The 26,600-nt window shown below is 35.0% G+C and overlaps 1 protein-coding gene across 1 annotated transcript in view; it reads left to right on the top strand.

Moving 5' to 3' along the window:
* CDH18 (cadherin 18) overlaps positions 1 to 26,600 on the top strand; it is a 341,721-nt gene that overhangs the window by 98,810 nt on the left and 216,311 nt on the right. The window contains exon 3 of the mRNA XM_060145999.1: positions 16,422 to 16,541. Coding sequence (XP_060001982.1) covers positions 16,422 to 16,541 — 120 coding nt within the window. The remainder of the gene's footprint in view (positions 1 to 16,421; positions 16,542 to 26,600) is intronic.

Below are 26,600 nucleotides of genomic sequence, written 5' to 3'. Positions count from 1 at the left end.
TACATGGACCATCAGAAAGAGAAATTAAGAAAACAATCCTGTTTACAATAGCATCAAAAAGAATAAAATACTTACGAATAAATTTAACAGAGGAGGTGAACGATCTGTACACTGAAAACTATAAGACACTGAGGAAAGAAATTGAAGGAGACCAAATAAATGGAAAGATAGTCTGTGTTCATGGATTGGAAGAATATTGTTGAGATGTCCATACTACCTAAGGTAATCTACAGATTTAATACAATCCCTATGAAAATCACAATGGTGTCTTCCACATAAATAGAACAAACAATCCTAAAATTTGTATGGATCCTCAAAAGACCCCAAGGAGCCACAGCAATCATGAGAAAGAATAAAGCTGGAGGTATCACACTTCCTGATTTCAAACTATATTATAAAGCTGTAGTGATCAAAACAGTACAGTACTGGCATAAAAACAGACATAGATCAATGGATCAGAATAAAGAGCCCAGAAGTACCCTTGTATATATGGTTAATGAATTGATGACAAAAGAACTAAGAATATATAGTGAGGAAAGTATAGTCTCTTCGATAAATGGGGTAGGGAAAACTGGATAGCTACATGTGAAAGAATTAATCTGGATCCCTTTCTTACACCATACACAAAAATCAACTCAAAATGGATCAAAGGCTTGTTGAATGTAACACTTGCAACTGTAAAACTCCTAGAGGAAAACATAGTGGGTAAACTCCTTGACATCAATCTTAGCAATGACTTTTTAAGTTTGACACCAAAAGCAGAAATAAACAAGTGGAACTTTAGAAAGTCTCTACACAGCAAAGGAAACCATCAACAAAAAGAAAAGACAACTCATGAAATGGGGGAAATACTTCACATTCATTCTTAGGGCAGCATTTCAAGAGAGTGAGAGCAGAAGCTTCAAGGGTTTTTGAAGAGAAGGCTCAGAAGTTCTACTACTCTACTTTTGCTGTATTCTATTACTGTACATCACTTGACACAATGTTCTGTAAATATTTATTGAATGATAATATGTTAGCCCTTTCCACCTACACTTATGTTTGGAGGAAAGAGTTTGTAAAAATACAGCCTCTTAATTTTTTGAACATCATTGTTTGGATATCTGGTAAAAAAAGTTTTATTGCTCTATGGAGTAATGATTCTTTTTATTTTCTTGTAAATAATTACATTTGTTTTTTTCAAGAAGGACCACAAAACCAATTTATTTTCTCACTTTTATTCAATGATTGATACGATCTACCAGATTGCATTTTATGCTACTTCAGATTTCTTAGTTTCTCCATTTTACTTTTTATGAAAGTATACTAGATTTGGAATTCCCCAATAAAACTGGTCAATTCATAATAGAAAGTACTTCACTGGAATAGATAAATTATTTCACCATAAGTTGGGCCCAATTTACAAAAATTAAATCTCCACATTATGTTATTTTTTTTGTTTTTGGCCACACCATGGGACTTGCAGGATCTTAGTTCCCTGACCAGGGATTGAACCCAGGCCCTCTGCAGTGAAAGTGCAGAGTCCTAACAACTGGACTGCCAGGGAATTCCCAAATCTTCATGTAATGTTTTAAAAAATATATTCAAAAATGATTTTCACGTATATGCTCCTCAGTGTAGGAAATGTGAATACAAAGAAAACCAATCAGTTTTGGCAATTCTAGATACAACTTATGTTCAAGTAAATGTAAAAAATATATAATGGGTGAAATTTTCATAATGGCTAAAGGAACATTCTGGTGTGTAAATTAGCCTTGGAAATTAATACTTCTCTTCATGGAGATACTGTCTTTTTTTTAAAAACATACAACAAAAAATTTTTACTACAACTGACCTTAGGGCATCCTGGGCTTATTACAGTGGTCCCCAATCTTTTTGGCACCAGGATTGGTTTCGTGAAAGACAATTTTTCCATGGACCAGGGTGGGGGGTGGGGTTTGGGGAGGTGGGGGGATGGTTCACATGGTAATGTGAGACACGGTTCAGGCAGTAATGCAAGCAGAAGCAGTTGGCAGCGATGTAGAGCAGCAGATGAAGCTTCATTCTCTCGCCCACCGCTCACCTCCTGCTGTGTGGCCTGGTTCCTAACGGGCAGCAGACCAGTACCTGTCCATGTTCTGGGGGTTGAGGACCCCCAGCTTATATTTTATTGCTCACTACTTTATATTATACATTAATTTGAGCTTATCTGATATTTTACTGATTTGTACGTCCTTCACATTTTTAAATTATTTTATTTCTGTGTCATATGCACCTAACAAAGTATCACAAATGTAATAGTCAATAAATAAATAGACTCTATATGGAATAAAGACAAAATATACTTTTTATAGACGTGAAGAGCTATTATTCCATGTGATTTTTTTCTGTATACTTATCACATAAATGTAGAGATATAAAATTTTCTTATTAAAATCATTCTTAATATTTACAAAAATTTACTGATATTTTATATAAATTTATCCTAATTATGGCCACTTTTGTTGTTTTCTCCTTCTCCTCTCCTTTCCTCTCCTCTCCTCTCCTCTCCTCTTCTTTCCTTTCTTCTTTCTTTCCTTTCTGGGGAAATAGACCAAACCAAAAATCTCATATTAGACACTTGCCATTACTTAATTATCACTGATAATATTAATTAGTCTATGTTATTACCCCTATATTTAAATAAAGGCTCATAAATTGAAATTGCTGTGAAATATTATAAAATGAAAAATATGGAAATTCCCTGGTGGTCCAGCGCTTAGGACTCTGCACTTTTACTGCCGAGGGCCTGGGTTCAGTCCCTGGTCGGGGAACTAAGATCCCGCTAGCTATGCCAAAACAAAATGAAACAAAAAAAGCCTTGAGGCAGTATTTCTGTTACTAAGCCTCTCTGAGTCTAGAATCACTGTCCTAAAATGAAGCAGCTATACATTCCCATCATTATATTAAAAAAATATATATACATATTTTTAAGTGTGAAATCATTGTATTAGAGCACATACTCCTGAAATTTCATTCTAAAAACTCATGTGCAATAAATTCAACGCCACTTTTTTGGGTAGTTTTTGCCATTTTCTAGGAGTCAGGTATAGAGTGAAGGCATAGCAATCAGGTGTGGGGTGAATATTCTGTGTTCAAGTATACCGAGAAGGCTCAGCATGAGGTATAGGGAAAAGGCCCAGCAAAGAGGACTAGAGTGAATACACAGTGCCCAGCAATCAGGTATAGAGTGAACATACAGAGATCAAGACTAGAGGAAGTCATCATGACCATGTGTAGAATGAAGACACAGTGATTAAGTATAAAGTAAAAACACTGCAGTCAGGTATAGCAAGAAGGTATAGCGATGAGGTGTGACAGAAGGCAAAGTGATCAGGTAGAGAGAAATGGCACAGTGAGAAAGAGGAATGTCTGTGCCATCGTAGATTCCTGCTGCCATCTACCAGATGTCTTTATTTCCTCTGTTTTTCAGGGCTCAGTCCTTGAGTTTCATAATTGCCTGCCGTCTGTCTTAATTGAGAGTCCTCTTGAGGTCCGTTAAGTTTCTCTCTGCTAAATTTCATTTCCCACCTTAGTAAATGGAAAATATTTTCTTGCTCCCATACACTGGTAAGGAGAAAACTGTGAAGGTCAGTCTAGATCTTTTATGCTTTCACATGTTAAGTGACCCCCTTATTATTAAACATTTTATGGTCTTTATGATGCTGAGGTATGTTCTCTTTATATCTACTTTGTTCAGAGTTTTTTAAGATAAGGGAGTGTTGAATTTTGTTAAACACTTTTCTGCTATTCATGTGAATTTTATTCTTCAAATTGTTAATATGTTGTATCACATTGACTGATTTGCAAATATTAAACCATCCTTGCGCTCTTGGGATAAATCCCGCTTGATCATGGTGTATGACCCTTTTAATGTATTGTTGAATTTGGTTTGCTAACATTTTGTTGAGGATTTTTACACCCATGCTCATCAGTGATATTGTCCTATATTTGTGTGTGGGGGGGAGCGGTGCTGTGTGTGGGTGTGTGTGATTTTCCTCTCTGGTTTTAGTATCAGGGTGATGTTGACCTAGTGGAATGAGGAGTTCAGAAGCATATTTTCCTCTTCAATTTTTTGGAATAGTTTGAGAACTATATACATTAATTCCTCTTTAAATGTTTGGTAGAATTCACCTGTGAAGCTATCTGGTCCTGGAATTTTGTTTGTTAGGTATTTTTTTGATTACTGATTCAATGTTGTTACTAGTGATCAGTCTGTTCATATTTTGTACTTGATTCAGTCTTGGAAGATTGTATATTTCTAGGAATTCATCTGTTTTTTCCAGGTTGTCCAATTTGTTGGCTTATAATTGTTTGTAATAATCTCTTATGATGCTTTATATTTCTGTGGTGTTGGTTGTAACTTCCCTTCCATTTCTGATTTTATTTATTTGAGCATGTTCTTTTTTTATCTTCATGGGTCTGGCTAAAGATTTATCAATTTTCTTTATCTTTTCAAAGAACCATCTCTTAGTTTCCTTGAATTTTCTGTTGTTTTTCTAGTCCATATTTCATTTGATTCTGCTCTGAGCTTTGGGCTTTGTTTTTCTTCTTTTTCTAGTTCCCTTAGGTGTAAGGTTAGATTGTTTATTTGAGATTTTTCTTGTTTCCTGAGATAGGTCTTTATCACTACAAACTTCCCTCTTTGAACTGTTTTTGCTGTGTCCCATAGATTTTAGAACACTGTTTTTCCATTTTAATTTCCCTGGCTGTTTGTGAGGCCCAGCCATGACTTCTGGAGGCATGTTAGTAGGCAGGGCTTGTCCCCAGGCCTAGAAGTGTAATTGCAACTGCTGCGAGAGTGGTGATGCACTGGGCTGGCCCCAACACGTCTGGCTGTGAGGCACCGCCACAACTGCTGGTGTGCTAGGCTGGACCCCAGAGAGGGAGCTGCTTTAGAAAGACTCTGGTGGTGGCTGGAGACATGCACTGGATGAGGTAGGGTGGGAACTGCTTTGGAGGGGTGCTGGCGCCAGTCCTCAGGGGAACACCAGGGCAGGGCACATGGTGTTAACTAGGTTAATGCAGAGTGACAGAAATGGTGCCCACCAGTGCTGGGCCAGCTAGGTGAAAGGAGAGTAAAAAAGAAAAAAAAAATGGCATCCACCAACACTTCTGTCCCTGGAGAAAGTTTCACCTGCTCCCTGATCCTTCAGTCCGTGTCCTAAAATTAGTCAATGAATCTCCTTTTCACATGACCCAGGCACATTTTAAGCTGCTGCCTCTGCACTAGAACTTGGGGTGAGTAAGTTTGTATGTAAGGTCTTCGTTAGCGATGTATCAGTTTCCTCTGGCTCTCCTAGACGTAAGCCCCACTGATTTTCAAATCCAAACATTATGGGAGCTCGTCTTCTCCATGCAGGTTTCCTAGGCTGGGTAGCACAGTGTGGGGCTCAGGCCTCAGGGAGGCCTCTGCAGTTGTGATACCCTTCCCACTTGTGGATTGTCACACCAGGGGTATGGGTTTCACAAGACTGCATCTCTGCCCCTCCTATAGTCTCCATGTGGCCTTTTCTTAAATCCTTAGTTGTAGAAATTCTGTTCTGTTGGTCTTCAGGTTGTTCTCAGAGATAGTTGTTCTATATGTGGTTGCAGTTTTAGTGTGTCCGTGGGAGAAGGTGAGCTGAGGATTTTCATCCTTTGCTATCTTGAACTGGACTTGGAGTTATCTACTATTAAATTTCAGCTAATCAATCCTAATCTGACTTTGCCATTGACTTTCTTCATGGAAGAAAATTAGTATTGAATTTTTGGTAGTACACTGAACAATTGTTGGCAAAGGAATCATACAAGCCATGGTTCCATTTAACTAAGGCCGTCACAATGGAATGTTTCCCCAGTCTCACTGATGTGTTCATTAGTGTAAGTCTAACTAAATGATCTCAGTAAATCTTCCACTGCTGTATCACACTGAAGTGCCATGAAATATTGGGGAAATTGTGTTCCTCCTGAAGGGGGCACTGCTTTGGAAGTTTATCACAGCATGGCATGTATATATAGCAAGGAAGAAGCAAACAGAAAAATAAGAACATGTGATGGCTTTTGTTTTACCCAACTGTTTGTGGTAAGTTGTTATCAGCAACAGAAAGAAACTCAACTAGAAGAATCTAAGTGCACATCAGTAAACAATATGGAATATCATGTAGCTGTGAAAATTATATTTACCAAGATGGCATGGACATTTCCATGCCATGTTCTGTCATTACAGAAAAAGCTGCGTAGAGTTCAGTTTAGTATGTACATGACTACAAGACAGACCTTTGAATGAGTGGAGAGAGTTATGAAAAGACATGTAAGACACTGCTATGATTGCTTTTCTTAAGGGAAATGAGACAGGAGGTATATTTTTCTTACTAAGATCATGTTTGACTTCTTTAATTTAAAATATTCTGTAAGATAAATACAATTAACAAAAAGAGATTGCTTTGAGTAGGAGTATTTCTGTATTGTCCTCTCAGCAAAGAGATGTAAGACCACCAGTCTTGGGATTGCTTTGTAACTAAATTTACACTCTGTGTGATTAAAGAAGCTACTGACAAAGTCACGGAAACCTTGGTGATTCCAAGCAACATTTCATAAACCTCTTCCACCAGGTTTAATTTTCAGCCTTAAAAACATATATATATATACATATATACATATATGTGTATATATTCACACATACACAAAATGACACTTATACACATTTTATAATAAAATTATGTATAATTATATATATATATACATATACATATATACAATAATAATAATATAACCAGCCTAGTGAGGCAATAAAACTCTGTGGTCTATACTTTGATTTACCTGACTGAGTGCTTTGCAAACACCTGTATGTACAGAACCAAAGTAGCACGCATGTAATATATTTATGTTTGTATATTTTAAATAATCTAGATCATATGTTTAAATAATTTGAGCTCAGGAATTAGTTTTGGTATACATCAAGAGAGAAAACAGGAAGAAACATTGTATATAGATGAGCCAAAGAGCAAGAACTATAATTATAAAATATTTTATGTAACTGTATCATAAAGACCATTTTCCCCAAACATCGTGTAGTATTTTCAATTCAAAAGAGTCATTTTCAACAAAGTTCCACAGCAACATTGTAGAGGGTGGCAGTTCAGTAGACAGTGCCCCTGAGGGAGGATAACTTGATGCAAAGTAACACTAGCCCAACCATAGTTTGCAGTGTGAGTGAGAAATCAACTTTTATTGTTTAATGCCTCTGAAATGTAGGGATTGTTACTGCAACATAATTTAACCCACTCTTTCTGATATTTCTCCCCTTGGCACCTCAGAGAGGATATTCCAAAAGTAGTTTGAAATACATAAGTATTTCAAAAATAAATCATAATAACAAGATAGGGTGCCAACAGTGGATAAATCCAGAGATTCCAAAAATTCCAGAGCATTGAAAACACTAAAAATTAATTAATGGGGTAAAAGAGACAGATCAAATTTACAGGCCTAAACACTAAAGGTGAAAACTGTTCTGCCCCCAAATCCGCTGTAAATACAAAAAAACAGAGGAAGTCACTTGGGCAACTTATTAAAGATTTCAAAGCAAGGCAGAATTTTTTCAACCTATTCTGTACATACAAAGAAAATGTGTTTTTATTATACCCTTAAAGCCTTTGATTTTGGTTTGGTTTGGTTTGGTTTGATTTTCCTAAGGATGGCTCACATAGGGCTATTGGGACATAAGGATGAAGCAGAAAATAGCTTCCAGTAAACCAGAAAACTCACATAAGAGGGGAACAAAAAAGAATCAAAGAGCTCTTACCAGTAGGTGAATATCGCAAAGTCCTTGCTTCTGATGCAAACGACTCCTCCCTCTGGGGACACAAGAGTCCTTGATCTGCCTGGCAATGTATGAACCCATTCTGCCACACTTATTAAGATGTAGCACTCCAACTTAACAGGGGAAACATCAAATCCATTTTTTAAATTTCTATTTAAAATTTTATGTTTTCTGCTTTATTGAGGTATAATTGACAAATAGGAATTGCATATATGTAAGGTGTACAACTTGATGTTTTGATGTATGTGTACATCGTCAAGTGATCACTATGGTCAGGCTTATTAACATATCTATCACCTCACGTAGTTACCATTTTCTTTTTTCCTTCCTTTTTTTAATGTGTGTGTGTATGTAGTGAGAAGACTTAAGATCTACCCTCTTAGCAAATTTCAAGTATGCAATACAGTATTGTTTACCATAGTCACTTTGCAGTACATTAAATATACAAAACTCATTCATCTTGCATAAGTGAAACTTTATATCCTTTTCCAACATCTCCTCATTTTCTCTCTCTCTGCCCTACCCCTGGCAGCCACCATTGTATTCTCTGCTTTAGGAGTTCGAATATTTTAGAGTCCACATATAAGTAAGATAATGCAGTATTTGTCTTTCTGTGTCTCGCTTATTTTCCTTAGTATAATGCCCTCCAGGTTCACCCATGTTGTTGCAAATGACAGGATTTCCTTCTTATTTTAAGGCTGAAATATAGCTGTATCTGTATCACATTTTCCTTATCTATTCATCTCTCCGTGGACATTTAGGTGTTTCTAATGACCTCAAATATATAACTGAAAAAATATCAAAGATGAAAAGGTGATGAATTATATATGTTTCCTCAGAAATCATTACAGGCACAACATCTGCTGCCTAAAATCAATGTAGCAAGAGATAGGGATTTAAACATTTTATCTATAATAATAAAAGTAATGCTACCATAATTAAAATTAATAAGTAATTAAAATTGCATGGTGGGGGAGAGATATTGGGAGGTAATGTAGATGCAGTGCATTCTTCATCTTTAATTAGATCAATGACAATTTTCAATTGTGATACAATCAGAAAATTTTAAATTAAAATGAAAGAACAAACATTAGGGCAAAGAAAATGTTGCTACTTTTAATAGTAGATCTGGTAGGAGTAGGTATGGGACTAAGAAATAAAGAGGATTTTAATTTTATATCTGTATTGTTACGTTTTATTTTTGGTTACTGTAAAATATGGAAACTGTGCTATTAAAATATTTAAAAATCAAATTTTCAGCTAACTGGTGAAAAAGAAATTGAAATTATTGTATTTCCTCAATGATTGATATTCATGACTGAATGTCAGTTGTTTATGTGAGTGGATATGTACACATATATATACATAAATATGTATATATAATATATAGTATATACTTTATAATCTTTTATTAAACACTTCTGAAAAATTATTGCAACTTTTGTGAGCAAAGAAGGACAAAATATTTCTGTCCCTGGTATTCTGTTTGTTAGTAATTGTTTCATAGTTTATTGGTTTTGATTTTATTTCTGCTTTTGTTTTTATCATTGAATGAAAATTCAGTTTAAATAATAGTGCACTATTCAGAAAAATGCTGAACTTGTTAATAACTTATTTTTTAAATGGAATACTTTGTAAAGCATGAGCATTGAAGCAACTTATAGATACAAATTCTAATTTTTGATAAGAAATTGATATAAAATCAGCAATTATGCAGTGCACTTGATTATCACACATGCTAAACTAGGGAATACTTTAAGAAGTATTGAATTACTATTCCTCTATATCTGTAAATAGATTGATAGATAGAGTATATATATGTATGAATTTTCCTCCACGTTAAAAACATTCTCCCCGAAATTCTCATTTTAAAATTTTGCATAAAATAGACAGCTCTCCAAATGATATATTTGTCACATTCCAATATGTTAAGTAATTTCAAGTTATTGAATGTAAAGAACACCCAGATTCTCATTTGAAAGTAGTAACTATATTAGAGTCAAGTTCAGAACCTAATCTTTATATTTGGTGAAGTATAGTCATTATCCAGAAAAGATATGAAGGATACTTGGGGAGAGACTTGTTAATACCTTCTGTATGCATTGGAGCTTAATCAGGAAAATCAAATCCACCGTCATGTAGTTCAACTCAGGAACTGAGTCTGTGGAACAAGTTACAAAAATGGTAGGAGAAATGAAAAGCCAAATGGTGAACTGTGAGGCAACCACTGAAGGAATTGAGCATCCTTATGGCTGGGAGGGTGGTGTTACCTGACCCCTGGAGCTGGGTTTTAGTGGACAGACATGGGAAACACTAATCAGTGTCAATGACAGGTGTTAGATTCCTACAAACATCAGAACAGGGTAGGAAAGTAATGTGAGGACAACATGCAAGTGGATTTAGAAGATATGTAAGACTGGTGGGGATATGATAGTCAAGTCACTTTTTACTGCAACCATTTACTCTATACAGAAATCAAGAGAATTGTGAGCATTCTATAAGGCTACAGAAGAGTACATCACTGTTGTCGGTACTTGGAGATTTCTTCCCCCTAAGTATTTTATATACAGACTCTGCTGACAAAATATATTTACTGACTTGGCCTTTGGCTATGGTGTGTATGTGGGGTGAAATATAATGCTGCCTCTCTACAAGTAGATGCATCTGGACAGGCATTACATACCACCAAGGAAACAGACAAGAACAAGGCAGAAGATCTTGTAACTATTAACACTCAACAGATCATGACTGAATGTTGCAATGGCGTAGATGCGAAAGAATGTCACAGCAAAACAGAGAGGACCAGCTTGAATTCTGCCTTCTCAAATTGTTAACTATATAACCTTTATGTACCTCGATGCTCCCATCTGTAAAATGGCATTGGGTGTAATTTTCTCAATGGATTTATCTTATTATTAAATTAAATGACATATAGCAGAGGGATCCCACATTACTGGCACTAAATACATAATTTTTCCTTAATTTTTTCATTTATGGTATATGATAAGAAGTTTACTTGAGTAATGTCAAATCTCACATTTGGTAGTTCCATAAAAAGTATCTAATTGAAAGAACACAGAAACTAACAATAGCTGTGATTGAAAATATACAATTAAAATAGTGAATTCTGCTCTGTTACCCAGATGATTCATAAGTGTACTTGCAGAGGATTTTTTTAATCCAGTGACTCTTGTGTGAGTACTCAAGGCTTTATAAAATTACACCATGACTGGAATACTACGCTATTTCTCTGTTGGTGAAATTACAGTCCTCCTGTGAGGAATGAAATTTAAGTTGTACCTTGATGACTATTACTTTTTCACAGTCCCTGGAAAAATCTTCTGGGAATTAAGCCCTAAGAGATTCCTTCAGAGAGGTACTCTCAGCCTTCATAAATCTCCAGCTTATTTTTACTTAGAGTTCTTGCTCAATGTTAATTCACTTGAGTTTTTTTTTTTTTTTTTTTAGAAGATGTTGCAGGTAGGAGTTTATTAATGAATTTATTTATGGCTGTGTTAGGTCTTCGTTTCTGTGCGAGGGCTTTCTCTAGTTGTGGCAAGTGGGGGCCACTCTTCATCGTGGTACGCAGGCCTCTCACTGTCGTGGCCTCTCTTGTTGCGGAGCACAGGCTCCAGACGCGTGGGCTCAGTAATTGTGGCTCACGGGCCTAGTTGCTCCGCGGCACATGGGATCCTCCCAGACCAGGGCTCGAACCCGTGTCCCCTGCATTAGCAGGCAGATTCTCAACCACTGAGCCACCAGGGAAGCCCCCACTTGAGATTTTAACAGAGCTGTGAACCCTGACAAGTCATGCATAATGATTTGCAATCTCAGAGAATATTTGTTTGGTATTAAAATGCCTTATTAAATATTTCAAATTGATCTTTGGAGACTTTCGGGAAAGTCCCCTCTGTTTCTCATTGATATGTAATGTTACAAAATGTGCGCTGTTTATAAAACAGTAGTACAAAAAGAAACCACATGGAAAGACTGACACAGGGCAGTCTCAAAAGGAAACAAGACACGTTTTATTGTACAAAAGAGATCTTGAAAGCTTTTGTATGTACTTGAATCTTTTCATATTTGTTTCAAACATCAGCTGAGAGGCTCTAAACCCTAGCATGGGATTAGTTAAGTGTGCACTGTAGGAAATATTTAACGTGAAAATATTGTACACTAAATAGCCGATGAAACTTTAAGATGCAATGTTTCTGTGGTTATTGTTTTTAATGAAAACAGTTGTAAAAATTAAAAACGCTTATATAGCGCTTTTTAAAGTTTTCTTTGATTGGAAGCCAGTTATATAGGGAAGGGACTGTTGGTTTAATATCTACTGACCAAATCCATATAATAATTTCCAGAGAAAATTAGATTCTTATTTTAATATTCTAATGGAATCATGGACTTTTAGGTATCTTTACGTATTTTTCTTTGGAAATCTAGCACTGTAGAGGATAACAATTTTCTCTTTTCTATTATGTACACAGTTAGGGCCCATAGCATGAATAAAGGAATTGAATTGTCCAATGTGGGATACTTTTCTCAGACATAGATATATCCATACCAATAATTTCTTTTTCACTTAAACTTTTAACAAGGAATAAAAAAGTCTTTATTAAAATGACCAATGTAACTAATTAATTTACTTAGAATGCTAATAGGTGGATCACTAGTAATGCCTAATATTCAGAAAAAAAATCAAATACCATTAATTCCTACCTAATTTAATTTTATCTACTTGTGAGATTAACTTTTGATTTTATCTCCTTTTTGATGTTCTGGCATCAAATAGTCTAGGATATTATCAATCATTTTTTCTTGGCTTGTAACTTCAGACTCTTGTCCAGAGTCAAAGAACAACCATAAATTCTGGGAGTAAATGTCACTTCCTTCCACTGCAGCCGTAGCACAATGTATCAGTTTGCTAGGGCTGCTTGCACCAAAGGACCACAAACTGGGTAGCTTAAACAACACAAGTTTATTGTATCACTGTTCCTGAAGCTAGATGCCTGAGGTCAAGGTATCACCAGGGCCATGTTCCCTCTTCAAGCACTGGGGAAGCATCTGCTCCAGCCCTCTCATCCAGCTTCTAGTGCTTTGCTGGCAGTCTTTGACTTACCTTGGCTTGTGCAAGTATCACCTTGATCTCTGCCTTCATCTTCACATAATGTACTTCCTGTGTGTGTATGTGTGTGTGTGTGTGTGTGTGTCTGTCTGTCTCCCTCTAAATTTCCTGTTTTTATAAGAACACCAGTCATGTTAGGGTAAGGGCCCAAACTACTGCAGTGTGACTTTGTCTTAATTAATTACATCTATAATGACCCTATTTCCTAATAAAATCACCTCTTAAAGAACTGGAGTTCAGAAATTCAACATATGAACTTTGAAGGAAAACAGTCCAACTCATAACACACACCCTAAGGCATTTTATGTTTTTATTATTTATATATTTCTAATAAAAAAAAAGACTTTTTTTCCTTAATGTAAAAGAACTTCCAAAAGCACCAATGGTTCTTAAAATGTTCCCATCAAACATTCAAATAAACAGGAAAATAAAATAAGTATAATGTTTTCCTTTTGGTTTAGAACTCCTTGGTAGCGAATCTTTGAACAATTTATTTTCCACCCCTGCTATTTAGCTCACTCCTGCTGTATTCTGGGGCAGGTTGATTTTTTGTTGAGTTGGACTGTGCATATACCTATGCTTCCTTCAACCAGCAATCTGTTTACTCAAAGTGGCAGACTGATACCTTCAGATGCCACCAAATACGATAGAGGTAATTTACTGTTCTTTGCTTTACACACAATTATAATTGCCCACTACCCTTGAGACCAATGGTACAGAGGTGTCTGTGATTGATAATGACCATACTTTTTGACCACAGTAGATAGAGAGTTAGTATATTTTCTTTCTCTCCTCTGGAACTCTTTTCTGCTCTGCCCACTTCTTTTCGGTACTTTAAACCATCACTTAGTCAACACCACCATACTACTTTTATTTCTTTTCTTCCTCCTTTTCTCCTTTTTCTTTATTTCATTTGTCACTCGACTCATGCATCGCAGCTTTCACTTAACAAGGCTGGGCTTTTAAAGACAGCTCAAGCCAAGCAGAGCACTCTTTCTTTCCTGTAATGGTCCGGCCTGTCACATTAAATGATGTGTGATCTTGCACTATTTGCCTTTCCCAGTTTTCTTCATGGAATGGTTGCTGTGGGGCTACAGTTTAGACATTAAAATTATTTAGACCTAAATCACTATTGTAAGGCCACAGCAAGTTTTAAAACCTGAGCATTTTACAACTGTGGTTTCTTAAAAGGTGGCCAGTATTTTACTGATTTCTATCTATACTGTTTTTTTTTTTTTTTGAATCCTAGTAACTCTTGTATGCCCGGTATGATCAGCATTTTTCCTATAAGATCAAAGATTTGACTGGTAAAATTTTATAACATTTTAACCATAGTATGGGCTTCTTTACACATTTTAGAGTCTGATGTGGGTACCTACTATAGATTTTAGTTTCTTCAATGAGGTACCAAATGAAAATGCCTCCCTCCTAAACCAACATTTTTGGGTAAATATCTACCTACTGCTATTCTCTGAACAAGCTGGAGAGATGAATATGGGTATGGAACAGGTGTTGAGACGTCACAGAAGAAGTCTTTAATGTTCTATAGTAATTATTATACTTAGTCATGGAAGAGGTAGTCTACATGTGACTAGCTCTGGAAAGTTTATCAAGCCAGATATCATAGTGCTATAATGAGAAAAATTATGGTACACATCCAAGCCCAAATAAGGCTGTCTAAGAATGGACTAACAGTGAAGCAAGAAGATATACATTTTAAACTTTAAAATTTGAGGTCATCATAGATTCACATGCATTCATGAGAAACGATATAGGTTTCTTGTACCCTTTACTCAATTTTACCCCTTGCTAACATCCTGCAAAATATGCAATATAAAACAATATCATAACCAGGCTATTGAAATTATTTACCAATTTTATTTAGATTTCCCTAGTTTTACTTGTGAGTGTAAGTATGTGTTTAGTTCGCACATATCCATAATCAAAATACTGAACAATTCCAGCACCCTCATTATCTCTCATGTTGCCCTTTTATGACCAAACCCACCCCTTTCCACTCCTTCTTTCCCAGACTCTGGCAACTACTAATCTGTCATCCACTTCTAAAATTGCATCACTTCAAGAATGTTAAATAAGTGGAATCATACAGTATATAGCCTTTGAGGATTGTCTTTTCCCCTCCTGGGTATGATTCCCTGAAGATTTATCCAAGTTAGTGCCTATATTAATATTCTGTTCATTTTTATTGCTAAGTAGTATTCCATAGTAATACTGTACCATGGTTTGTTTAACCATTTTCCCGTTGAAGGATATCTGGGCTTCTTCTAGTTTGGTGCTACTAAGAATAATGTTGCTGTGAATATTTGTAAATAGGCTTTTATGTGAATGTATATTTTTATTACTTTAGCATAAATGCCCAAGAGTACAATTTGCTGGATTGTATGATACATGTATGTTTGTTTATTTAAGAATTTTCTAAACTTACATTTCCACCAGCAGTGTATGAGAGGCCTAATTTCCTGCCAGAATTTGGTGTCACCATTATGTTTTATTATCCACAATTAGAAATTTCTCTTAGGTATCACACAGTCCTTTTCTTCTGAGTGTGCATAATTACTAGTTATATTTTTGCTTAGCATCTCAATGTAAAAATACTATTTAGAGGCCAAAATCATGGCATTTTATTAAAAATCTTTATACAGTCATCCCTCAGTATCTGCAGGCAATTGGTTCCAGGACCCCCATGGACACCAGAACCTGCAGATACTCAAGTCCCGTAGCTGGCCCTCCATATCCATATCCGTGGGTTCTATATCCAGAAATTCAACCACAGCAGATCATAACATAGTACACAGTCAACAGTTGGCCACATTTGTGGATGTGGAACCATATATATGGAGGGCCAACTGTACATTTATGTTCTACTAATAAGGATTGTCAAATGAACTTGGCATACTAAGTCTATTAACTTTTCTAGGATCCTTTGAAGGTACAGAAAAAGTTTTGCTTAAAGTTGTGTCTGAATTCCAACATAGAAGTAAACACTTTGTAGTTAAGTAGATATTAGACCCTTAGTAGGTGTGTCAGACCTAAATCATAGACTTAACTACTAAAATTAAAAACTGAAATTTGTCAGTACCCCCAGCGTTGTTCAATAGTCAACTGTACACTCTCAAAATACTTTTGATTTTTATCCCCAGTTAACACCTATTTGATTCTTGAGCATTGACCCAACCCAATGATGATTATGTGAGGGTTAAAAGAGACCCTTTATAATGGTATCAGCATATAAAGAATCACATTAAACTATCTTAAACCAAACACTCCATTCTGGGCTCTCATTTAGGACAGTTAGTGGCACGGAAAGAAAGCAGGGACCGGGTTTGAGAGATAAATCTAAGAAATACAAGAAATTATCACTCTCCATAAGTATTTCAGCATTACCTTTTTCTATGTACAAATTAATCATGTGTTTAATGCCATCACACACTAAAATTTGTTTTCCTGAATGCACAGGTACCTCTGTTCTACAGGTGACAGCCACTGATGCAGATGACCCTACCTATGGAAACAGTGCTCGGGTGGTTTACAGCATTCTCCAGGGACAGCCCTACTTCTCTGTAGACCCTAAAACAGGTTAGTGTTTTTAAGGATAATTTGTGTGCAGATGCATGCTACAATAAAAGAAAGCAATATTTTCATGTCTATGTACTCTTCTACATTAGACATTGTTATTTTAGCACATTAAAAAATGCCCTCACTTTTTCTAAAACAATGTGATTGAATAATTGAAGATAAATTAACTGCTCTCCTTAATATATGATTATCCATCATTTATATCCATACCAGTAAAATGCTTCTTATATTTGCATATTTCTGTGACATTTATATAAATGCTGTCTATTTAAAACAGAGGTTACATAACGCTTCAGCCCTCAAGTATTGTGTTACGTAAAACAAATTAACTGAGAATAAAGCCAAACACATACAAGCATTTGTTAAGGAAAAATGTGAATTCTGCTTCACCTCTTCTCTTTTCTGTAGCCAAAATAATCATATCATATTATATTATGTGATGCCAAAATGAAAATGAAGGATACTCAAAAATTCATTTTAGGGCTATGTTATAGCAGCATAGTCTAAAAACCACAAAAACTCATGGCCTTATTGAGAAACAATTTGTAAATAGAAACTCGGCTAAAGCTAAATATAAACCCATTTTTAATGTAGCTAAATGTTCAGTATGAAGTGTTTCAAGTTTAATAAACAGTTTCAAGAACGTACATAATCAGGAGACACAGATGGAGCAGAGAGAGGTCCAGGATATTCCAGCAGCTTCCTGGGTCCTTTCTGGTCATGTGAGATGAATTCTGAATCAAGTTAACATGTGAGATCTTCAAGTAAAGGGCACTGCCACATAACTAACACAGAAGAGTCATATTTGGTCATAAATATCCCCTTATCCTCATATTGTTACATAGCTTACAACAATTTTTCAGGGAACCCTGCTCAGTAAGTCTACAGATTACAGTTTATTAACCATTGTCTCAGGCAGTGAGGTACCTCAGCTGAAATGATGCTATGGACAGTCATACTCCAATAGTTAATGCCATTAGATTGCTAGGAGGATTGTCATTTTCATGTTTACAAGAAGGTGCCTTCTCTCTTTCCCTGGTGCACTCCAACACAAAGTACACTGGGCAGGAAGAGATCTCAGACATACTGCTTAACCCCTTAAATTTCTATAATTTAAGAGGAAAAGAATGAAAAAGGTGTATAGATATAGATATGTAAATGAAGAATATACACATATATATCCACATATTATATGCATTACAATTATAAAATTAATTATAATATTTAATTAAGTGAAATAAAAAATAAGAATTGGGAGATAATAAAAATAAATAACATAATGTGACCTAAATTGAATATGAGATATATAAATTCTTGTAGTACTAAGCTATTACTGAATAGTTAGAAATAAAATTGTTTATTAACCGAATAATCAAAATTCTGGGACAAAAATTATATATGTCTCTCTATATATGTATATATATATACACATATATATGTGTATGTATATACATATACATATATATATACATATATATATGTACATGCATGTTGTTCTGGTAGGAGACTTTTAAATTAATTGAAAATATTTTTTATTGAGGTGTATTTGACATATAACACTGTAAATTTAGGGGTACAAAATGTTTATTTAATGCACTTACATATTGTAATATGGTAGCCATTGTAGTGATAGAAAATCTTAAGCCAAATCATTATTTGACAATAGCATTGCTCATTTTGTGGTACTTTCCCAATAACCATGGTTCTTTTATATAAGAAAGGTGTATTTCTCACTTTAAATATTCATCTTCCTGAAGGAAAGAAATGAGGAGACCGTTCCAGTTACCTTGTTTTAGGATTGCACAAACACATGTTCATGCATGCACACACATGCACACATACCTCGATTTACTCAACTGTCCTTATAGAAAGCCAAATTTTTATTTATACATAAATATTGTATTTACTTAATAGAACATGGCTAGGGTATAGACATCTTATATGGATTTTAAAACTTTCCACACACTTCTTGATCTTCTTTAATACCAAATACCAAATTCTCTGTGTTAGTGTATGTTTGAGTTATCTGTCTGAGTGTTTGCATGTGTTGGTGTGAGCACATGCAGGTAGATGTGTGTGTGTGTGTGCATGCATATTTACTTTGGACAAAGAAAGCAGGCCACTGAGGACAAGATTTGACTAGTGTTAGACTCTGCTGTAGCTTGTGTTTTAGTGAAGCAAATACATCAAACACAATATTCAAATAAAAATTGCATTTGGTTGTACATATTTATTATGGGTTAATTAAGTACTTCAGGAAACAAAAATAATTATCTTAAATATAAATAGGCTGCTATTCAGGTACTGCTCTATTGAAATGATCTTTGCTCCTACAATTTTTTCTTCCTTTCTTTAAGCAAAATGATTTATTGAATGAAGTGTATGCCTCCATGTTGATATGTTTTAATTTCAATATTGTATTGTCTGAAGCATCATGGGAGTCTACGGATATATGCTCTACTACAAAGATTGTTTAAATATGCAAATCTCTTAGCCTGCTGTCTGTAGAAAGTGCTAAGAGCGATTAGAAAACAAAATGCTGAGTATTCTCATCAAAGCTAAAACTTTTTGGTAATTTAAGCTTAAAAGACAATGCAATTAAACATCCTTAGAACTAATGAATTTAGTGAAAATTGTGCCTTAAATAACTGGAATAAAATACAAACATACTTAGAACTAAGGAATCAGTTGCTATAGATGAGATGTTATATAATAAATGTTGGGATAGTAGTTACTTAAAAATGTACATTTTAATAGTAATACTTTAATTCTATCCTTTCATTTAACATGACTATATGATAACATTTCCAATTAGTACTTTTGATGAAGACAAATTATAATAAATCAGAACTTTTATGCCCAAATAGAGTTGTGAGTGATTATGGTTAAGATCAGGACTTTGGATTGCCTTGTTTCCATCATGTTAAAAGGTGCATCTTGGTACTTAACCTAATTTTCCAATGACAAGCTGCCAATGAGGCCTTGCTTCCTATTATATTAACTATGTATGAATTACTGTATCCAGAGAAAATAATTTTGTGGCTCTTGAGTCACTATACTATACACAATTTGTTTAATAAGGTATGTATTGTTTTCTACTGGAATCCCATTAATCAATATGATGAAACATAAATCTTGTGAATAATTTATTGTTTCAAATAAGTTTTGTTGCAGAAACTATTTCATGATGTTTGCTTAATGTATAACAACAAAAGAGGAATACCCATTAATGAGTGATTTAACATTAACTACTATTTGAAAGATACCGAAGGCTATGAAAAAATAACTGAGATGACAATGAATTGTAAAAGACATATAATATTTCCAGCCAGACTCATGTAAAAATCGTGTTAATGTAGGCTTTATGAGGATAATTCTACTTAAATATATTCATTTTAATTCAGCAAGAAAACACTTTTAGAGTTATTACATGGAGGAACCATTTTAATGTTCATGAAAACTACTGACCCTAAGCAAGTTATTTTGAGGAAGGCAGCTGAGTAAGAAAGCCATATGAAGTGGTCAGAGAACTGAAGTGAAGAGAAATCTGAGCTTATTGTTGTTTATTAACACAACTCAAATTTCAATTGTACTCCAGTTAATACACTGTCAACTGCTTTAAAAATAAATTTATGTGTACAAGAACTCTTTGTTTCTTTAGAAACTACAAAATTTAGGTCAGGAGGTGATAATAGAAGCTTGATGATTGAGTTGCTATAAAATAACTACTTCCCTTGACTTAGGTCAAAGACAAAACCAGAAACCTACCATGTTTCTTTGCAGGGTCTTAGAATGGAGGATTCACAAAAGGCAGGTATGAGGTTTTTAAATGAGAATGCATATCTTTTAATGGTCGTGGTATTTATAGCCACTTGATGATTTTCTCCACTAGCTGTTTTATAGTCCACAACTTATGAATTACTTCTTGTTATTTTAGCTGGTACATATATGTTAAAGTATGCCTGTACCTATTTCACGCGGAAATGTGTTGAATCTTCTTTATGGTCAATTCAGGAAACATGAAAACCTGGATTAAAACCTGATGTCAGGGAAAACAAGGGTATGCAGGTTTACAAAATCCTATTTATTCTTTATTTACAACTGTTTACAGTGCTAGCAGAGGTGAATACCAGCTCTTTTGACCATAATTAATATGAAACATAAATCAGTGAGAGTCAATGTTGGATTCTGTATAAATGGCACTAATAGTGGTTTTCTGCCACACACCTAATAAAGACTACTGACACATTTATGCAGTTTAATATAGATGCACTTATATTTTAAATTGTGAATCATTTTTCATACAATCTTTATTAATTTTTACTTATTTAAAATGAATATTTAATTAGAAAATATAGTAGCTTAAAACATTTCTGTTGATAAATTCTACACTTAATTTTCAGATACATAAGAATAGTAAGACTAGAAAGGCTACCTTTTAATTATATATTGATACAAAGAACATACCAGATTTTTTTCAACACTTCTAGTTCACTTTAGTACTTGAATGTTTCTGTGACATGATGTTAAAAAAGGGTAGACATTGGGTTTCAAATCTCTTGTCTGTCAAACCTTTCTGCATTAATGACATGCATTCCACAGGGAGCAGGGCAGTTGACATCAAATAAAATACACTACACCTAGTGATGCCTATTGGTTCTAAAGGCACAAATAATATTACTACTTATTTTTAAAAGGCATTATTGTAAATATAATAAAGAAATACTTATTTGGCCTTCCTATGAAAACAAATATTTAGTCATGTTATAGTTTAATTAGTATAGTGAAGTAATTCATATTTATTATTTTTCTAAAATACCAAGGGTTATTCCAAAATGACTTGGGAATACTTCATGGTCAAATCTTAGGATGTACTTAGTACCATAGTAAATTTATCAACCTACTTAAATTTTATTTCTAGTTTCCTTGTATGTATATTTATAATGAAAATGTCAATTCCAGTGAGGAGGGTAATGCAATGCTGTTACTTTATCCAGTCACTGGAAAAACATAGGTACTCAGTAAGGTTCTCTCATTTTGCTTTCTTTCCTTTAACATTGACAAGAATTTCCAAAATTACTATATAGTTCACCACGATGAGTTTGAAAGAGTCCATCTAAAGTAAAAAAAAAAAAATTTCATTTGGAAGAATTTTTTTAGTCCAAATAACCAAACAAAATTTTTAAAAATGAGTTCCACTATTAAATCTTATGTAAATTCCTTTTCTGAAATTTCAAAGAAAGTTGTCTTTATAAATATTTTTTCTTGCTTATTGTAATTTTTTTATTTAGTTTTTTTTTTTTTTTTTTTTTTTTGCGGTACGTGGGCCTCTCACTGCCGTGGCCTCTCCCACTGCAGAGCACAGGCTCCAGACGCGCAGGCCCAGCGGCCATGGCTCATGGGCCCAGCCGCTCTGTGACACGTGGGATCCTCCCAGACCAGGGCACTAACCTGTGTCCCCTGCATCGGCAGGTGGACTCTCAACCACTGCACCACCAGGGAAGCCTTTATTTAGTTTTAAAATTGCCTTTTTTATCACTTTTAATTCTCCACTGAAATGATTAATCTAGTCTTTTTCTTTTTAACATCTTTCTTGGAGTATAACTGATTTACAATGTTGTGTTAGTTTCTGCTGTGAATCTGCTATGTGCATACATATATCCCCATATCCGTTCCCTGTTGATCCTCCTTCCCACCTTCCCTATCCTACCCCACTAGGTGGTCACAAAACACCGAACTGACATCCCTGTGCTATGCAGCTGCTTCCCACTAGCGATTTTACATTTTTTGGTGCATATATGTCAATGCTACTCTCTCACTTCGGCCCAGCTTACCCTTCCCCCTCCCCATATCTTCAAGTCCAATCTCTATGTCTGCATCTTTATACCTGTCCCGCCCCTAGGTTCATCAGAAGCATTTTTTTTTAGATTCTTATATATGTGTTAGCATACAGTATTTGCTTCTCTCTTTCTGACTTACTTTACTCTGTATGACAGACATCCACCTTACTTAAGGTCCATCCACCTTACTTAAGGTCCATCCACCTTACTACAAATAACTCAATTTCATTTCTTTTTATGGCTGAGTAATATTCCACTGTATACATGTGCCTCACCTTCTTTATCCATTCATCTGTCGATGGACACTTAGGTTGCTTCCATGTCCCAGCTATTGTAAATAGTGTTGCAGTGAATATCGTGGTACATACTTCTTTTTGAATTATGGTTTTCTCCGTGTATATGCCCAGTAGTGGGATTGCTGGGTCATATGGTAGTTCTATTTTTAGTTTTTTAAGGGACCTCCATACTGTTCTCCATAGTGGCTATATCAATTTACATTCCCACCAACAGTGCAAGAGGGTTTCCTTATCTCCACATCCTCTCCAGCTTTTCTTGTTTGTAGATTTTTTGATGATGGCCATTCTGACCAGTGTGAGAAGATACCTTATTGTGGTTTTGATTTGCATTTCACTAATGATTAGTGATGTTGAGCATCTTTTCATGTGTTTGTTGGCAATGTGTATATCTTCTTTGGAGAAGTATCTATTTAGGTCTTCTGCCCATGTTTGGATTGGGTTGTTTGATTTTTTTGATATTGAGCTGCATGAGCTGCTTGTATATTTTGGAGATTAATCCTTTGTCAGTTGCTTCATTTGCAAATATTTTCTCCCATTCTGAGGTTTGTCTTTTCATCTTGTTTATGGTTTCCTTGGCTGTGCAAAAGTTTTTAAGTTTCATTAGGTCCCATTTGTTTATTTTTGTTTTTATATCCTTTTCTCTAGGAGGTGGGTCAAAAAAGATCTTGCTGTGATTTATGTCATAGAGTGTTCTGCCTATGTTTTCCTCTAAGAGTTTTATAGTGTCTGGGCTTACATTTAGGTCTTTAATCCATTTTGAGTTTATTTTTGTGTATGGTGTTAAGGAGTGTTCTAACTTCATTATTTTACATGTAAGTATACAATTTTCCCAGTACTACTTATTGAAGAGGCTGTCTTTTCTCCACTGTATATTCTTGCCTCCTTTATCAAAGATAAGGTGACCATATATGCGTGGGCTTATCTCTGGGCTTTCTATCTGTTCCATTGATCTGTATTTCTGTTTTGGTGCCAGAACCATACTGTGTTGATTACGGTAGCTTTGTAGTATGGTCTGAAGTCAGGGAGCCTGATTCTTCCAGCTCAGTTTTTCTTTCTCATGATTGCTTTGGCTATTCAGGGTCTTTTGTGTTTCCATACAAACTATAAAATTTTTAGTTCTAGTTCTGTGAAAAATGCCATTGGTAGTTTGATAGGAATCTACTGAATCTGTAGATTGCTTTGGGTAGTATAGTCATTGTCACAATGTTGATTCTTCCCATCCATGAATATGGTATATCTCTCCAGGGTTTTTATAATTTTCTGCATACGGGTCTTTTGTGTCCTTAGGTAGGTTTATTCCTAGGTATTTTAATCTTTTTCTTGCAGTGGTAAATGGGAGTGTTTTCTTAATTTCACTTTCAGATTTTTCATCATTAGTGTATATGAATGCTAGAGATTTTTGTGCATTAATTTTGTATCCTGCTACTTTACCAAATTCATTGATTAGCTCTAGTAGTTTTCTGGTAGCGTCTTTAGGAATCTTTATGTCTAGTATCATATCATCTGCAAACAGTGTCACTTTTACTTCTTTGCTGATTTAGATTCTTTTTATTTCCTTTTCTTCTCTGATTGCCATGGCTAACACTTCCAAAACTGTGTTGAATAATAGTGGTGAGAATGGGCAACCCTGTCTTCCTGATCTTAGTGGAAATGGTTTCAGCTTTTCACCATTGAGAATGATGTTGGCTGTGGGTTTGTCATAAAGGCCTTTATTATGTTGAGGTAATTTCCTTCTATCCCTTCTTTCTGGAGAGTTTTCATCATAAATGGGTGTTTAATTTTGTCAAAAGTTTTTTATGCATCTGTTGAGATTATCATGTGGTTTTGTCCTTCATTTTGTTAATATGGTGTATTACATTGATTGATTTGCATATATTGAAGAGTCCTTGCATTCCTGGGATAAACCCCACTTGATCATGGTGTATGATCCGTTTAATGTGCTGTTGGATTCTGTTTGCTAGTATTTTGTTGAGGATTTTTGCATCTATGTTCATCAGTGATATTGGCCTGTAGTTTTCTTTTTTTGTGGCATCTTTGTCTGGTTTTGGCATCAGCGTGATGGTGGCATGGTAGAATGAGTTTGGGAGTGTCCCTCCCTCTGCTATATTTTCGAAGAGTTTGAGAAGGGTAGGTGTAAACTCTTCTCTAAATGTTTGATAGAATTCACCTGTGAAGGCATCTTGCCCTGGGTTTTTGTTTGTTTGAAGATTTTTAATCACAGTCTTATTATCAGTGCTTGTGATTTGTCTGTTCATATTTTCTATTTCCCCCTGGTTCAGTTTTAGAAGGTTCTACTTTTCTAAGAATTTGTCCATTTCAACCAGGTTATCCATTGTATTGGCATATAGTTGCATCTAGTAATCTATCATGATCCGTTAGATTTCTGCAGTGTCAGTTGTTACTTCTTTTTCATTTCTAATTCTGTTAATTTAAGTCTTCTCCCTTCTTTTCTTGATGGGTCTGGCTAATGGTTTATCGATTTTGTTGATCTTCCCAAAGAACCAGCTTTTAGTTTTGTTGATCTTTGCTGTCATTTCCTTCCATTCTTTTTCATTTATCTCTGATCTGATCTTTATGATTTCTTTCCTTCTGCTAACTTTGTTTTTTTGTTGTTGTTGTTCTTCTTCTTCCTCTAATTGCTTTAGGTGTAAGGTTAGGTTGTTTATTTGAGGTGTTTCTTGTTTCTTGAGGTAGGATTGTATTGCTCTAAACTTCCCTCTTAGAACTGCTTTTGCTACATCCCATATGTTTTGGGTCTTCGTGTTTTCTTTGTCATTTGTTTCTAGGTGTTCATTGATTTCCTCTTTGATTTCTTCATGATCCCTTGGTTATTTAGTAGCGTATTGTTTAGCCTCCATGTGTTTCTATGTTTTACATTGTTTTTTCCTGTAATTGCTATCTGGTCTCATAGTGTTGTGGTCAGGAAAGATACTCGATACATTTCAATTTTCTTAAATTTACCAAGGCTTGATTTGTGACCCAAGATATGATCTATCCTGGAGAATGTTCCATGAGCACTTGAGAAGAAAGTGTATTGTGTTGTTTTTATATGGAATCTCCTATAAATGTCAGTTAAATCCATCTTGTTTAATGTGTCATTTAAAGCCTATGTTTCCTTATTTATTTTCATTTTGGATGATCTGTCCGTTGGTGAAAGTGGGGTGTTAAAATACACTGTGTTACTGTCAATTTCCCCTTTTATAGCTGTTAGTATTTGTTTTATGTATTGAAGTGCTTCTATGTTGGGTGCATTGTAATTGTAAACAAATATTTACAATTGTTATATCTTCTTCTTGGAATGACCCCTTGATCATTATGTAATGTCCTTCTTTGTCTGTTGTAATAATCTTTATTTTAAAGTCTATTTTGTGTGATATGAGAATTGCTACTTCAACTTTCTTTTGATTTCCGTTTGCATGGAATATCTTTTTTCCATCTCCTCACTTTCAGTCTGCCCCTATGTCTGAAGTGAGTCTTTTGTAGACAGCATATATACATGTCTTGTTTTTGTTTTTGTATCCATTCAGCCAGTGTTTGTCTTTTGGTTGGAGCATTTAATCCATTTACATTTAATGTAATTATCAATAAGTATGTTCCTATTACCATTTTCTTAATTGTTTTGTGTTTGTTATTGTAGGTCTTTTCCTTCTTTTGTGTTTCCTGCCTAGAGAAGTTCCTTTAGCATTTGCTGTAAAGCTGGTTTGGTGGTGCTGAATTCTCTTAACTTTTGCTTGTCTGTAAAGGTTTTAATTTCTCTGTCGAATCTGAATGAGATCCTTGTTGGGTAGAGTAATCTTGGTTGTACGTTTTTCCCTTTCAGCACTTTAAATATGTCCTCCCACTCCCTTCTGGCTTGCAGAGTTTCTGCTGAAAGATCAGCTGTTAACCTTATGAGGATTCCCTTGTACATTATTTGTTGCTTT

Source organism: Lagenorhynchus albirostris, chromosome 3, assembly GCF_949774975.1.
Source record: "Lagenorhynchus albirostris chromosome 3, mLagAlb1.1, whole genome shotgun sequence".
NCBI lineage: Eukaryota > Metazoa > Chordata > Mammalia > Artiodactyla > Delphinidae > Lagenorhynchus > Lagenorhynchus albirostris.
Note: the sequence above shows the minus strand (reverse complement) of the source record. Positions and strands in the feature narration are given on the sequence as shown.